This window comes from Canis lupus, chromosome 8 (assembly GCF_048164855.1).
Source record: "Canis lupus baileyi chromosome 8, mCanLup2.hap1, whole genome shotgun sequence".
NCBI lineage: Eukaryota > Metazoa > Chordata > Mammalia > Carnivora > Canidae > Canis > Canis lupus.
In genome coordinates, this window is record NC_132845.1 from 8044520 (window position 1) to 8061945 (window position 17426).

The following is a 17426-nucleotide window of genomic DNA, read 5'->3' on the forward strand; positions in this document are numbered from 1 at the left end:
CATGCTGCTTCCTCTCAAGAACCCCAGAGTTCAATAAAGAAGCATGCAAACATGTCCACGCCAATGTAGCATTCATTCATCCCATTTATTGGCTGTCATGTGCCAGCTGCTGTCCTGAGTGCTCAGAATATAATGATGGGCAAAACAGTCATAGTACTTGCCTCCAGAGGTTACTATCCAATTTGATAGACACACATTAAGCAGATGAGGGCAAACTATAAATCCTATAGGGAAAAGATACACAGTATCATGAAAGAGTATAACAGACTCCTAGAGAGACCTGACTTGACCTGATTCTGGCAGTGGGAAGTGGGAAGGCATCAGGGAAGTTTTCCTTCGAGAAGTGACATTTAGGTTAGGATCCAAAAGATAAAGAGAATAGGGAAGATAATTTCAGACAAAAGGAAATCCACCCTAGTGGCAGAAAGGAACTTAAAAGGTTTTGAGAAACTGAAAGATTAGAGTAACTAGAAGTCAAAGAAATCGAGAGAGAGAGAGAGAGAGAGAGAGAGAAACTGGAAGTGCAGGCAAGGCAGGGGCCAAAGTATGCAGGGCCTTGTTCATGGGTCATACTGAAGATTCTGTTCTTGATCCTTAAGGAAGCTTTAAGATGTTTATGAGTGACACGATCTGATTTGCATTTTTAAAAATTATTCTGGCTGCAGCTTGAAAAATAGACTGGAAGGAAGAGAAACTTGAGGCAGACCAGTTAGGGAGCTACTACACTCTTTTTATTTTTTAAAGATTTTAATGTATTTATTTGACACAGAGAGAAAGAGAGCACAAGCAGGGGAACAGCAGAAAGAGAGGGAGAAGCAGGCTCCCCAAAGGTAGCCCACCCTATGCGGGACTCCATCCCACAACCCTGCGATCCTGACCGGGGCTGAAAGCAGAGGCTTAACTGACTGAACCACCCAGGTGCTCCTAGCCTTTCCATTCTTAAGTGAACGATGATGGAATAACAGGTACTATAATGTATGGATTATAGCAGATGAGTGCTATACTAGCTAAGTGTACAAATTAACAACAGTATAAGCAAAGGCAAGGGATAAGGAAAGGCTCTACAGAGGTTATGCTTTTACTGCATCTTAGTAAAAAAAAAAAAAAGGGAAGAACAAAAGGCATTAAAAAAAAAAAAAACATGGTTAATGGTTAATGTGAAAAACCACAGCAACAACGTAACTATAAAAAAAATGGTATCCAAAATGAAGGATACAAGATAATTCACTAAAATAAAGGAGGAAAATAGCTAACTTCTATTCATACTTGTATTATATTAAAAATATACCTTATAGGGTAGCCCGGGTGGCCCAGCGGTTTAGCGCCGCCTGCAGCCCAGGGCGTGATCCTGGAAACCCCGGATCAAGTCCCACATCAGGCTCCCTGCATGGAGCCTGCTTCTCCCTCTGCCTATGTCCCTGCCTCTCTGTCTCTCATGAATAAATAAAATCTTTAAATAAATAAATAAATAAATAAATATATATACACCTCATAAATATTGAACTATCTAGATTAGCAGTAATTTATGGATACAGAGAGAGGGTGCTTTTCTAGCTTTTCTAACTGGAGGGTATGTATTTAAAAACTTTAAAACCCGGTCTAAACTCAAGGTACTTAGGAGGTGGAAAGAAAGGACTCCAATAAGATCAAAACGGGGACCTCTCAGTGATTCAGCAGTTGAATGTCTGCCTTTGGCCCACAGCGTGACCCCAGGGTCTCAGGATTGGTTCCCACGTCAGGCTCCCTGCATGAGGCCTGCTTCTCCCTCTGCCTGTGTGTCTCTGCCTCTCTCTCTCTCTCTGTGTGTCTCTCATGAAGAATAAATAAAATCTTAAAAAAAGAACAAAAAACAAAGCGAAACTGAATTAATTATTCCTATAATTTAGAATCTTGCTGTGTTTTGGATATTTAGCTGCATGAAAATCATTGGTTGTTCAACAGGTTTTAATGACGTTGAATTATTTTGTGTTCCTTTTGACTTTTTGGTAGATTCGTTACCTAAGAACTTAAGAGAGTAATACATTAGTATAGTTTGCTTGTTTTTGAAATTCAAATTGGGGGATGCCTGGGTGGCTCAGGGGTTGGGCGCCTGCCTTTGGCTCAGGTCGTGATCCTGGGATCCAGTCCCCCATCCGGCTCCCTGCGAGGAACCTACTTCTCCCTCTGCCTGTGTCTCTGCCCCTCTTTCTCTCTGTCTTTCATGAATAAATAAATCAAATTAAAAAAAAAAAAAAAGATCAAAACGTGGGCAGAGACCAGATTATGATGTGTTTAGACCTTCTTCTGTGAGCAACCAGGAAAACACTGAAAGGATTAAATGGTTAAGAATGACCTGAGTGGGTTTGCCTTTTATGAAGCCTAATGTAACATACAAGTGAGTGACTCTAGAAGCCTGGGGGGGGGGGGGGGGGGAGGGAGACGAGATAGTTCTTGCAAACAGTCTAGGCAAGAAATGACCAAGGCTCCCATGAAGCCAGTGGAACTGGGAAAGCGAAAGCAATTTATTTTATTTATTTGTTTATTTATTTATCAAAGATTTAATTTATTTATTCATGAGAGACACAGAGAGAGAGAGGCAAAGACACAGGCAGAGGGAGAAGCAGGCTCCATGCAGGGAGCCCGACGTGGGACTTGATCCCGGGACTCCAGGGTCTTGCCCTGGGGTCAAACGCAGGTGCTCAACCACTGAGCCCCACCGCACTGAAAACAATTTTTTTTTAAGATTTATTTATTTACTTATGATAGACAAAGAGAGAGAGAGGCAGAGACACAGGAGGAGAGAGAAGCAGGCTCCATGCTGGGAGCCCGACGTGGGACTCGATCCTGGGACTCCAGGGTCACGCCCTGGGCCGAAGGCAGGTGCTAAACCACTGAGCCACCCAGGGATCCTCCCTGAAAGCAATTTTTAAAGTTCAAAACACAGAATCTAGCCATGATCAACATGTGCGATTTAAAAAAAAAGTTTATTTGCAAAATAATAATAGTAATTTCAAAACAGGTGACACAGTGAAAGCAATTTTTGAAGTTGAGAACACAATCTAGCCATGATCACCATGTGCGATTAAAAAAAATTTGCAAAAATAGGGATCCCTGGGTGGTGCAGCGGTTTGGCGCCTGCCTTTGGCCCAGGGCGCGATCCTGGAGACCCGGGATCGAATCCCACGTCGGGCTCCCGGTGCATGGAGCCTGCTTCTCCCTCTGCCTGTGTCTCTGCCTCTCTCTCTCTCTCACTGTGTGCCTATCATAAAAAAAAAAAATAAAAAAAAAAAATAAAAAAAAAATTTGCAAAAATAATAATAATAATAATTTCAAAACAGGTGTGTGACTCCGTGAAAGCAATTTTTGAAGTTGAGAACACAATCTAGCCATGATCACCAAGTGCGATTAAAGAAAAAAAAATTTATTTGCAAAAAATAATAATAATAATTTCAAAACAGGTGTGTGACTCAGTAGCAACCCCGGAGGACGTGGGCTCCGGCGGAAGACGGTTCTCGAACTGGAAGATGATCCCGCCTGGTCCCGGGAGGCGCAGGCCCGACCCCGAGTCCTGGGGGAGGAAAGGCGCGCAGGGGCCCCGACCTCCCGCGACGCAGAACCAGGAGCAGGCGCTTCGCCCCGCCCCCGCGCCCGCCCCCGCCCCCGCGCCCCGCCCCTCACTCCACGCCCCGCCCCCTAACCCCACGCCCCGCCCCCTCACCCCGCGCCCCGCCCCCTCGTCGCGGGTCAAGGGCGAAGGCACAGCCCCGCGGCCCCGCCCCGCCCCGCCTGACGCCGTCCCCGGCGCCCCGAGGATGCTCCCGCGGCGGCCGGGGCTCGCGCATCGGCTCTGCGGGGCCTCCGCCTACCTCGATCCGACCAGCGGCCACGCTGCCGACGGACAAAAGCAACAACCACCCGGCCAGGGGCCTCAGGCGCTCGCGGGGAAGGCAGGCGGCCACCATGATCCCGGCGCCGCTTCCCGCTCCCGGAGGGGGCGGAGCCAGTGCCGGAAAGCAGCGCGGCGCGGTTTTGCGTCGCTTTTTTTTTTTTTTTGCGACGCCACCCGCACCTCCTTGAAGCCGGCCTTCAGTGAACAGGTGCTTGCTCTGAGTTCAAGATTCCCCGGGTCGCGGGGCCAGGGTGGATGGGACGTTTTTTTTCTTTTTTTTTTTTTTAATGCAAAAAGGTGGTTTTATTAAAGCACAGGGACAGGACTCATGGGCAGAAAGAGCTGCGCTAGAGTCATGAGGAGTGACCCATTATGTACCTTCAAGTTGGGAGATGGTTAGAGATAGCATTAAGTTTCTTTTTTTTTTTTTTTTTTTGCAAGCTCCGAGAGCCTAATTTTTAAATTTTTTTTTAAAAAATAAATTTATTTTTTATTGCTGTCCAATTTGTCAACATATAGAATAACACCCAGTGCTCATCCCATCAAGTGCCCACCTCAGTGCCTGTCACCCGGTCACCCCCACCCCCCACCCACCTCCCCTAGGCTTTTAAAAGATTTTATTTATTTATTAGTGAGAGACACAGAGAGAGAGAGAGAGAGGCAGAGGCACAGGCAGAGGGAGAAGCAGGCTCCATGCAGGGAGCCCTATGGGGACTGGATCCAGGGTCTCCAAGGTCACGCCCTGGGCTGAAGGCAGGTGCTTGACCGCTGAGCCACCCAGGGATCCCTGGACATTTGCATTTTAGATAATACCTCCTTCACTCACGATTCATATGCATACTAAGTACCCACTGTGGTTAGTCCTACTGATATTGGAGAAACCCCTTTACGGGTATTAACTCCTCCTCTGAATCCCTCAGGCATTTATCTTTCTTTTAATTTGATTTTTTTGAAAAGATTTTATTTTTTCATGAGAGACATAGAGAGAGAGACAGGCAGAGGGAGAAGCAGGTCCCATGCAGGAAGCCGGATGCAGGACTCCATCCCGGGTCTCCAGGGTCACACCCTGGGCCCAAGGCAGGTGCTAAACCACTGAGCCACCCGGGCTGCCCCAGCATTAAGTTTCTAAGGAAATTTGCAAGCAAGGTTTCCAGGACCTTGAGGGGGCTAGCTATTCTAGGGGAAATCTCATTTATTACTGTCTAATAAAACCTGAGTCATGACACCCTTCGAATGAATATTGGTGGGTCATATGTTTGGGGGATGATTTCCAACATATACCTTGGAGGAGCAGAGATAAAAGAAGTCTTCAAAAGAACTTTTATATGTTGAAGTAGACTTACAGGGTCCTGGGGGTTGAGCTAAGATTTCTTTTTGCCCTTGGCAAAGTATCAACACGGAGGCAGTTGAGTCCCTAGAGAAAGGTCTCCCTGCCTATCTCAAGGACCCGTCAATGGGCTGTAGGCAGTAAGGAAATTTATTAATTTTTCCTCTACCTTTGTTTCCTACCCCTAGGATGATTGTGAGCATTAAATGATTAATGAAGCACTTGGTACGGTGCCCAGTACAGAGTAGGTCCCATGTAACTGAGTTTTACTTATTTTTATTGTTTTTTTTAATTTTTTTCTTTGATCCTTGATCTTTAACCGCATTTTCAGTGTTTGTATTGTAAAATAGAACGCTTAAATGGCTATTTGAAAAGTGGGGGAGAAAAACCTGTGACCCTCCCCCCCATAAATCTTAAGAAGCTATTTCCTAGTTTGCATAGTGTGGCCAATTCCTTGAATTATGTGAAGTGATAAAGTGGGATATAGTGGGAAGATCAAGCCTTTGGCCACACAAAGATGATGGATTGAGTTACTTGGAAACATGGGTGGATGCTGCAGTTAACAGGCATGGGGTCTTCTCATTAAAAGCTTGAACATAGAGAAATTGTTTAAATTTTTGTATCTTCTGTAATTGTGGAGCTAAAATTTACTTCGAAGAGAGTCTGAGAATTTGATAAGATCATGTGGATTCGTTCCATTATGTTCATTATAAGCATTCAATTTTAAATTATCTGTATCTAGCATGACATAAACATGTTTATGCTACTTTGTGATCTTCATGATTTTGTATTTGAATGGTAACTTGGATATCCATCATCATCGTCATCATCATCATAATTCCTCAAACAATAATAATAATATAATATAATCATAATGCCTCTAGGTAATCGCCCCTTTACTGGACAATACAAAGTTTCCGAGTTTTACTATAAAAACCATATTGTAAAGCGTACCTTTGTGCATTTGGCCTTTTACACTTGTCGAATTATACTCTTTGGATAATTTCCTAGAACAGGAATCTTAAGTCAAAAGGTAGAAAAATGTTAGTGCCTTTCAATATATTGCTTTCCAAAATGTACACTCATGGTGCTATCAAAATACAACCTAACACCAAATTATACCTTTTTTTCCCTCTAAATTTCTTGCTACAAAAATGTTACCTCAGGGTTGTTCTACTTCTACTTCCTTGATTGCTCTCAAGATCTGACGTCTTTCCCTGTGTGTATAAACTGTCTTATGTACGCTGATGTAACTATTCTGCTCATAGCTTTGTTATACACATGAATTTGAATACATTTATGAAGAAGTGACATTAAGCCTTCATATTTTATGCTACTGCTTTTCCCAGTTTCTTGTCTCTCTTTCCATTTTGTTTCCTTTGCTACTATATCTCGTGAGGTATTTAATGTTAGGTGCTCAATTTTTAGGCTTTCCCTTGTAAAGAGAGCACACTACCAGAATGTCTTACACCTGAAATGTCACAAGTTCATGCAAGTCTCAGATCAAGTTTTATTTTCTTTTGATTTTTTATTTAACTATTCAACTATCTAGACTATATTTTGGTATATGCCATGAGATGTTATAAGAGATATCTATTGCTGCATAACAAAGCACCCAAAACTTTATAGTGTGTCCATAGCAAGAGACACAAGGGTGCAGAAATGGAGACATGATTCTAGGGAGCCATTGCTTTAGCAATCTACTACTTTTATCAAAATTGGTATTCCATCATCTGACAGGCAATGCTTACCTTACCTAGTGACTCATAATAATTCTGTTATTAAACACTTGTCATAAATACAGTATTTCTGGGCTTTCTGTCCACTTCAGTTAAAATATATGTCTTTCTTTGGGGCCAGTACTGTGTTATTTTAATCACTGTTGCTTTAATATGCTTTGTTATTTGGCCATTAGGGCTAACCGTTTTAGTAAACTTAATTTTTCTTTTTTTTTAAGATTTTATTTATTTATTCATGAGAAACACACAGAGAGTGAGAGGCAGAGACACAGGCAGAGGGAGAAGCAGGCTCCATGCAGGGAGCCGGACGCAGGACTCGATCCTGGGTCTCCAGGATCACACCCCGGGCTGAAGGTGGCGCTAAACCCCTGAGCCACTGGGGCTGCCCAGTATACTTAATTTTTCACAAAAATTCTTTGATTTTTATGATTTTTGCCTGGTCATTTTCCAAGTGAATTTTATAATAATTTTCCAAGTTATAAGAAAATAATACTATTTTGACTTTTAATGAGATTATTACAGAATCTATTGATAAATTTGAGAAAAGCTGCATCTTTATCATATTTAGTCCTTCACCCTAGAATATGGAACTCTCTATTTGCGGTTCCTCTTTTTAATTTTTCGGTAGAACTTTAAGCCAGAGGTACTTAAATTAAGCAACTTCCTAAGCATTGTTAACATTTGTTGTTATTCTTAATGGATCTTTTTTCACTGTATAGGAAATATATACATATATATCATTATAAATAGGTAATATCCATAATACTATGTATTCTGATCGGTTATTGCTGATATTCAAATAGTATTTTCTGTCCAAGTACTTTTTCACTATTTTGATAAGAATTAATTAATAATTACTTAAGATTTTTGTTTGACAAATTGTTTTGGTTTTTCTAGTTTTTAAGTAATGTTATCCTCAATTTACCTTTTTGTCTCTTCCTTTCCAATATTATTTCTTGTATTTCTTTTTCTAGCTTATATTATGTCTGGATAGCAAGAAGAATTAATGTTGATAGCAAGAAGATTTTCTTGTTTCATTTTGTTTTTAAAAGGATGGCTTTAGCATTTTTCCATTAAGTCTATCATTAGCTCTTAGAATAAATACTCATTGTCATGTTAAAGAAGTAGATTTCTATTTCTCTTTGTCTTTTCATTGAACCACTGATTTTCAAGTGTGGAAAAGAGCCAGCTTCATACCCAAGTGTAGGACACACGAGCAGTTTTAAACACCACTCAACACAGGAAATAATTTTTTTTATCTGTTAGTATGTGAAATTGCATTGTTTAAAATTTGGTTAGAACTGTTAATTCATGGATACAGAGAACAGGTTGGTGGTTGCCAGAGGTGAGGGGCAAGGTAGACAAAAAAGGAGCAAAGGCACTCAAAAGGTACAAACTTCTATTTACTGTATAAGATAAGTAGATCCTGGGAATATGATGTTTAGCATGGTGACTATAGTTAACAATACCAAGCCCTGGGGATCCCTGGGTGGCGCAGCGGTTTGGCGCCTGCCTTTGGCCCAGGGCACGATCCTGGAGACCCGGGATCGAATCCCACATCGGGCTCCCGGTGCATGGAGCCTGCTTCTCTCTCTGCCTGTCTCTGTCTCTGTCTCTCTCTCTCTCTGTGACTATCATAAATAAATAAAAATAAAAAAAATTAAAAAAAAAAAAACAATACCAAGCCCTATTCCCACCCCAGCCTGTCACCTGTCCAACCTTGGGTCACACTGCATGTCCCACTGGCACTGAAGTAGACAGCAACCTGACAGCCAGCCACAGGGGGAGCATGGTGCTCTTGGCATCCTGGCCAGGTACTGGGCAGCCTCTTTGGACTCGGAACTCTTCCATTTGGCCTGCCTTAAGAATACAAAACACCAAACTGCGATCAGTATAAATTACCAGGATGCCCTATAGACAGACTTTAGCCCTGTGTTTGGAAACAACATGTCCACTTATCCCAATGAGTGTACTCTGTGCATGAAAATCAGGGAAGATGGTCATGGTATTAAAATAATCCAGAGTAGACCATGTTGATGGAGCAGTTTATAGAAGAGAAATTGGATAATCCACCTTCATCAGAATGCTAGATGAGTTCCATTTTCCCATTTTCCCTTTCCTGTGTTTCTTTGCACAGGATTTGTTAGACAACATTTTCTGAGAGGAGGTGTGGAAGAGAGTTATATGCAGTGACTGATAATTCAAGCAAACACAAAAAGTCCTTGTTTCTTGGCTACAATACTGTATTGTGTATTTGAAAGCTGCTAAGAGAGTAGATCTTAAAAGTTTTATATGAAAAGTCCACAGCGAATATCATTCTCAATGGGGGAAAACTCAGAGCTTTTCCCCTAAGGTCAGGAACACTGCAGGGGTGTCAACTCTCACTACTGTTGTTCAACATAGTACCAGAAGTCCTAGCCTCAGCAATCAGACAACAAAAAGGAAGTAAAAGGCATCTGAATCAGCAAAGAATAAGTCAAACTCTTACTCTTCACAGATGACATGATACTCTACATGGAAACCCAAAAGACTCCACCCCAAGATTGCTAGAACTCATACAGGAATTCAGCAACATAGCAGGATATAAAATCAATGCACAGAAATCTCGTTACATTTTTATGCACTAGCAATGAGAGAGAAGAAAGAGAAATTAAGGAGTCAATCACATTTATAATTGCATCCAAAACCATAAGATACCTAGGAATAAACCTAACCAAAGAGGCAAAGGATCTATACTCAGAAAACTATAGAACACTCATGAAAGAAATTGAGAAAGACACACAGAAATGGAAAAACATTCTGTGCTCATGGGTTGGAAGAACAAATATTGTTAAAATGTCTATGCTACCTAGAGCAAACTAAAATTCAATGCAATCCTTATCAAAATACCATCGACATTTTTCACAGAGCTGGAACAAATCCTAAAATTTGTATGAAACCAGAAAAGCCCCCGAATAGCCAAAGGAATGTTGAAAAAGAAAACCAAAACTGGTGGCATCCCAATCCTAGACTTCAAGCTCTATTACAAAGTTGTAATCATCAAAACAATCTGGTGCTGGCACAGAAATAGACGTGTAGGTCAATGGAACAGAACAGAAAACCCAGAAATGAGCCCTCAACTCAATGGTCAACTAATCTTCAACAAAGCAGGAAGGAATATCCAATGGAAAAAAGACAGTCGTCTCTTCAACAAATATGAGATACACACACACACACACACACACACACACACACACACACAATGGAATACTACTCAGCCATCAAAAAAGAAATCTTACCATTTGCAATGATGTGCATGGAACTAGCATGTATTATGTTAAGTGAAATAAGTCAGTCAGAGAAAGACATTTATCATATTATCTCACTCATAGGTGGAATTTAAGAAACAAAACAAAAAATTATAGGGGAAAAGAGGAAAAAATAAAACAGGGTAAAATCATAGAGGGAGACAAACCATAGAGACTGTTAATCCTAGGAAACAAACTGAGGGTCACTGGAGGGGGGTGCATGGGGGATAGGGTAACTGGATGATGGACATTAAGGAGGGCACGTGATGTCATGAGCACTGGGTGTTATATAAGACTGATGAATCACTGACCTCTACCTCTGAAACCACTAGTACATTAAACATTAATTAATTTAATTTAAATTTAAAAACATGTAAAAAAAATTTTCATCACAAGGAAAAAACTACACCTAAAACTATAGCAACATTATGTCAATTATATCTCAATTAAAAAAATAAATGTTAACCAGAGTTTGCATTTAGACTAGAATTCAATTACATTACTCATTTAGTGAATAAGTACTTAGCAACCAAAAGAGAAAACAAGCATTTGATTATCACATCAAAATCACACACATTCATGGCATCTCTAATAAAATTTTTTATGCAGGACTCTCACAGGGAGTTACCACAAAGTCTATCCATGCTATTACTCAAATTGATTCAATTGAGTCTAGAGTTATATCAGTGTTTATTCTTGCTCTTTTATTAACTAATGCCCCTACTATATCTACTTTTTTGTTACCTTTTTCTCTCTCCTCCTATCTGCATCAAGAACGCCATTGTGTTATTCATTCACTGAGCGAATATTTATTAAGCACCAGTTCTGTACCGGGCACAGTGCTAGTCATAGGCAAGAGGAGAAAGAGCCAAAACTTAGCAAGTTGCTGCCCTCATTGGAGCTTACAGTCTAGGGGAAACAGATATCAATAGTGGAAGCACTTAAATAAATGTAAAAGTCTAACAAGGGAGTTCCTAGTAAGGAACCCAGCCTTGTAAGAAAAACCAGCGTAGGCTTCCCTGAGGAAATGGATCAAGCTGAAATTAATGAGTTAATGAGGTAAAGATGTCGAGAAGAGCTTTAAAGATGGGAGCCAATAAATAAATAAATAAATAAATAAATAAATAAATAAAATAAAGATGGGAGCCAGCTCTTACAAAGAGCCTACTGAAAGAATCCCTGGGTGGCTCAGTGGTTTAGCCCTGGCCTTTGGCCCAGGGCATGATCCTGGAGTCTCGGGATCGAGTCCCACATCGGGCTTCCTGTATGGAGCCTGCTTCTCCCTCTGCTTCTGCCTCTGCCTATGTCTCTGTGTCTCTCATGAATAAATAAATAGAATCTTAAAAAAAAAAAAAAGAACCTACCAAAGGAAGCTTGGGTTATTAGAGGAAGTTTTTAAATGACCTCACGCATGCAATTCAAAGAATGAAAGAGAGCATGCTTCAAGATGAAACTGCATTGCTAAGCAGGTGTCATGTCCCTTCAAAGCCTTGGGGGTTACGTGAAGGAAAGCTTCGGAATAGCAAAAATCATGCTGGCTTCAGTAAGAATGGCTGCAAGTAGAACATTTGGGAGGCCTTGGCTACAGTCCAGGCAAAGGGAGTTTGGACCAGGGTAAGAAGGATGGAAATGATGGAAATGGAGAGGACCAATTAGAATTTTCAGATCACAACCAACAGAACATGATGATGAATGATATTTGGAAAGCAGGAGACAGGACAATTTTAAGGATGACTTTTGGATATCAAAATTGTACACCGAAATGTTTAAGAGTGCCATGTTGTTGTTGTTGTTTAACATAAGGATCACAGGAAGTGAACTGGGTTTAGGATGACTAGACAAGCGAGATCTGGTTTAAATATTTACCCAAAACAATTTGGAAGATGAACTTCCATAAACTTAAATACTTTTGTGGCAACTAAATAAATGTCACAAAATAAAATGGGTGGAAAGGAAACATGTAATCAAGATCAGAACACAGCCCCAGAAAGAGATTTTGCAATGTGGTTTTTACTATATATAGTTTAATTGCTTCAGGCAAAACTGTTTGCTACAACAATCAGCACCACAAGGATTTGATGTGTACATTTCATATTTGACAGTCAAAATGTCTCTTTGGGCAATGTAAACTTCAGAAAGGAAATGAGATATATAATAAAAGATAAATAGAAAAAATCAATTAAAATAAAGCAAAAGGGCTTTATTTCCAGTGTATTTGTATCATTTCCTGGTACTGATTTTGACATTGGACCACCCTCAATTCCATTTCAGTTTGGCTTCAAATACTTTCCCTCTCTCCTTCCAGTAAGGCATTTAATAATAGCGTGTCGTCCTGTTGTAATCAATTTCCATCTCATGACCTTCTCATTAGCTTCAGAACTAACTCATAATAACATTGCTTCAATGTAAGAGCAATTGCCCTTCAGAGTCTCATTTTTGGAAATTCTGTGTTGTCATTAAAATGCCATAATGACCTGGACAGAAAGTCATGTTGAATGTTTAGTGATGTAAAACTTGGTATCTCATCAGTAGTGTAATCATCTCTTGTCAATCAAGAAGTCACTGGTTCTGTGGGTACCACACTAACTGATAGAGTTCAACTTTACAAGAGCTGAAAATTTCCTGTAAGTGCAATCGCTTTTGTTCAATTGGTTTTTATTCAATTGTCTATTGCTTTTATTCAATAGGCATCTTGTGAAATTCTCTGAAGTCCCAGAAAGATTTAATAAATATTTGAAATATACTCTTTAATAATGTGTGGGACATCCTGGAAGGCCTCTCTTAGGAAGACATAGGGGTGATGAGGAGGAGCAGGAAGGAGTTGTGTGTTTACAGAAACTTGCTAGAAACATACTATGATAAGAGGAATAAAGGCTCCTTAAAGATGTCCACGTCTTAATCTTTAGAACCTGTGAATATGTTACCTAACAGGACAAAGGGGGCTTTCCAAATGTGACTACATTCTTGAGTAAGGGAGATTATATTGAGTTTTCTGGGTGGGCCCAGTGTAATCACAGGGGTACTTATAAGAGGAGGGCAAGAATGTCAGAGAGGAAAAGATGTGGTGATGGAAGCAGTGGTCAGAGTGATGAAAAGCCACCAGCCAAGGATGAGAGCAGCTTCTAGGAAGTGGAGAAGGCAATAAAATGGATATTCCCTAGCACCTCCAAAAGAAACTCAGCTTTATTGACCCATTTTGGACTTCTGACTTCCAAAACTATAAGGTAATAAATTTGTTAGTTTTAAGTCATTGAATTTGTGGTATTTTGTTATAGCAGTAAGAGGACTACTACTAGTGCTTAAACTATCAACTGTGATTATCCCCTGGAGACCTGAGAAGGAAGGAAGATTGGGGTCTTTGAGGGCTTTTACTCTCTATTCCTCAGTATTAGTTGAATTTCTCTATTTTATCATGGCTTTACACAGCATCTTAAATAAAAATAATCATTAAAAGAAAAACTGGATACTATTAGGTGAAAAGAATATAGAAAATTGTATATGGAATAATTTCTTAACCATCTTTAAGAAAAGACAAAAATAAGAAGGTAGCTTACTATAATGTTATCAGTTTCTAGTTCTGGGTATTGAGACTGTGGATGTTCTATTTCTATTTATCTATTCATTTACTCAACAGTTATTCATTGAGCATCTACTCTGTGCTAGAGAATATGCTAAGAACTGAGGATGTAGATGGGAACAAGATAGACACAATTTCCACCCGCATGGAATTTAGACATAGCAGGGAGGGCAGATATTAAACAGACAATTACACAAATTATTAAATAATTATACTGTGGTAAGTTCAATAAAGGAGAAGTACAGGTGACATCATGTAGGAGGGCAGCCTAACCTAGTCAGAGGATGCTTTCCTGAGGAATTTCAGCTGAGAACTCAAGGATAAGTGGAAATTTTCCAGGAAGAAATGGAAAATACAATTTTTCTTAATTTTCTTTTTTTTAAGATTTTATTTATTTATTCATTAGAGACAGAGAGAGAGGCAGAGACATAGGCAGAGAGAGATGCAGGCTCCTCAAGGGGAGCACCATGTGGGACTCAATTCCGGGACTCCAGGACCATGTCCTGAGCCAAAGGCAGATGCTCAACCACTGAGCCACTCAGGTGCCGCTTTTCTTAATTTTCTACAAAGAGCAAATATCACTTTTATTTTCATAAAAAATAAATACTTTTAGTGTTTTTTAAAGGAATAACTAACATCTCTCCTTCTCTTTATATCTGGTAACAACAGCTGCTCAGTTCTGGAAATGCTCTGCTCACTGATTGATTTAGCCAAATTTAGTTTAATGATCAGACATTCTCTCTCTTTCTTTCTCTCAAATACTTCGTTCAAATAAAATATTTAAGTTAATAAATTAAAGCCTACTAGACAAAAAATTTAAATAAAACAATGATTAAATAGCCTCCTTGTCTAAAGCTTGTATTAGAAAACTTAAATTTATTAATTTTGATAGTCGATCTACCAAGGAGAGTTTGTGAAATGCACTTAACATTGACCTTGACGGAAAGAAGATCCAGTTTCTTTGCTAGTTAAAGTTCTATTTTGAGCAGATCAAAATTAAGGAACACAAGTGAAAGAACAAAGGGCAGAAGTTATTTTGAAATCAACACACAATATATCACTAAAGGAATTTTTCTCAAAGGAATTTCATAAATGAAATAACTTGATATTAAAAATTGGAATTTCAAGTTGCTCAAAATAAGAGTCTTCTGTTACAATTTCCACAAGTATTTTCCAAACTATAATTTGAGATAGCTTTGGAAGGCGAGAGGAGAGAATAACATCTATAATAAATATGCTGTAATGATGGTTGTTAAGGATTAACATTTCTAGAAAAACCAAAAGGAAGAAAAATAGGGCAAATCTATTAATAAATACCATGTCATCATAATCGCTAAATAAGTAAAATACTGCCAATTTTATTTAAGTGATCATTTTTGTCTGCTTATTTGTTTCTCAGTACACTGAGGTGTCTGTAACATTTTGAGTGGTAACGTCCTTTAATGAGAATCAGCATAAAGGGACCTATTTTCAACAAATAATGTATCATAGCTTAGAACTGACTTAGAATAATGAGATAATGAGGGGATCCCTGGGTGTCTCAGTGGTTTAGCGCCTGCCTATGGCCCAGGGCATGATCCTGGAGTCCTGGGATTGAGTCCCGTGTCGGGCTCCTGGCATGGAGCCTGCTTCTCCCTCCTCCTGTGTCTCTGCCTCTCTTTCTCTATGTCTATCATAAATAAATACAATCTTTAAAAAAAATGAGATAATGAGAAATGATGTTATTTGCAACCGATTTATATCAGCTAAAATGCAAATAAGAGACTATAAATAAAGCTATTAATGAGAATGTTATATAAAATTGAGTTCAGATATTCCTGCTATTGATGAAATAAATAAAACATCTAGGATCTGTAATGGGTTGAATAGTGTCCCCCCAAAATTTATGAATGCTTGGAACCTCAGAATGTGACATTACGGGGCTCCTGGGTGCCTCAGTGGGTTGAGCTTCTCCCTTGGCTGATCCCAGGGTCCTGGGATCAAGCCCTGCATTGGGCTCCCTGCTCAGCAGGGAGTCCACTTCTTTCTCTGCCCCTGCCCCTGCCCCTGTTCATGCTCTCTTTCTCTCTCGTTCACTCTCTCTCTCAATAAGTAAATAAAATCTTTAAAAAAAAATGTGACCTTATTTGGAAAGAGGATCTTTGCAGATCTAATCAAGATAAGAATCAAAATGACAGGGATGCCTGGGGGCTCAATGGTTGAACGTTAGCCTTCGGCCCACGGCATGATCCTGGAGTCCTGGGATCGAGTCACACATTGGGCTCCTGCAGGGATAAATAAATAATATCTAAAAAAAAAAAAAAAAGAAAGAAAGAAAATGACAAATCATGCTGCATTAGAGTGGGCCTCAGAATCCAATAACTAGGGACACCTGGGTAACTCAGCTGTTGCCTGTCTGCCTTCAGCTGAGGTCATGATCCTGGGGTCCTGGGATCGAGTCCTGCATCTTGCTCTCTATAGGGAGCCTGCTTCTCCCTCTGCCTATGTCTCTGTCTCTGTCTGTGTGTCTTGCATGACTAAATAAATAAAATCTTTAAAAAAAGAAATCCAATAACTGTGTCCTTATAAGAAGAAGTGAGACTTACACAGAGATCAGAGTCACAGAAGATGGTGGGTTAATGTGACTACAACCTGCGGGACACCAAGGACTGCTAGGCACCACCAGAAGCTGGAAGAGGCAAGGGAAGACTCTTCCCAAGAGACTTCAGGAAGAGAGAGCATAGCCCTACCAACAGTGATTTCAAATTTTCAGCCTCCAGGACTGTGAGAGTAAATTCTGTTGCTTTAAGCCACCTAGTTTGTGGTAACTTGTCATGGCAGTCCTAAACAGGATCTGACGTACCTATTTTCATAGCCAATATTTTTTTTAGTATTATGCTATCTACATTCATTATTTCCGTTACTTTTTTAAAAAAAATGTTATTTATTTATTCAGAGAGACACACAGAGAAAGGCAGAGACACAGGCAGAGGGACAAGCAGGCTCTCTACCGGGAACCTGATGCAAGACTTGATCCCAGGACCCCGGGATCACGTTCTAAGCCCAAGGCAGATGCTCAACTACAGAGCCACCCAGGCATCCCAAGGAAAGCATCTTAGTAGCTGTTCCAGGAGGCTTTCCCTTAAGAATGCTTTACAGGACTTGAATACATGTCCATTTCCAGACCCAGCAAAAAAGTACAGGATTGATAGGACTGGCAAAGATCAATCATTACTCGTGCCTAATGGCTAGTAACATTGCTTCCAGAAAAAGAGCTAAGATTCTGTGAGCAAAGAAGAAGCAAAATCACTTGGGCAAAGTATCTGCATATTTAAGTTGGTGAGGTGGGGCCAGGTTTCTCCCCCAAATAGATGTTCCATCTAAACTACCACCAGTAGTGCATGAGGCTTCCTATCCCTCCAAACACACTTGACTTTTCCCCCGATTCTTATAGGAGGAAAGTGATAGCTTAATCTATTAATATGCATTTCTCTGACTACTAGTACTTTTGAATGTGTCTTCAGACATTTTTTAGCCTCTTGAATTTCATCTTTTGTAAACTGCCTCCTCATTTTCTTTGCCCATTTTAAAGGTGGATTTTTCTATCTCTTCCTTGTTTATTTGCAGGAGTTCCTTACAAAGTAGAGGT

At 40.0% G+C, this 17426-nt stretch overlaps 1 protein-coding gene and 1 pseudogene across 2 annotated transcripts in view; one reads left to right on the forward strand and one right to left on the reverse strand.

The window, feature by feature from the left end:
* Window positions 1-17426, reverse strand: part of PIGK (phosphatidylinositol glycan anchor biosynthesis class K) — a 135900-nt gene that overhangs the window by 103327 nt on the left and 15147 nt on the right. Inside the window, exon 1 of one of the 2 annotated variants that reach the window (XM_072834115.1) lies at window positions 3846-4003. The exons of the other annotated variant lie outside the window; for it this stretch is intronic. Coding sequence (XP_072690216.1) covers window positions 3846-3941 — 96 coding nt within the window. The 5' untranslated portion in view covers window positions 3942-4003. Of the gene's footprint in view, window positions 1-3845; window positions 4004-17426 lie in introns of those variants that run through there. 2 annotated transcript variants of the gene reach the window in all.
* LOC140637706 (serine protease inhibitor Kazal-type 2 pseudogene) lies at window positions 6070-8971 on the forward strand (annotated as a pseudogene).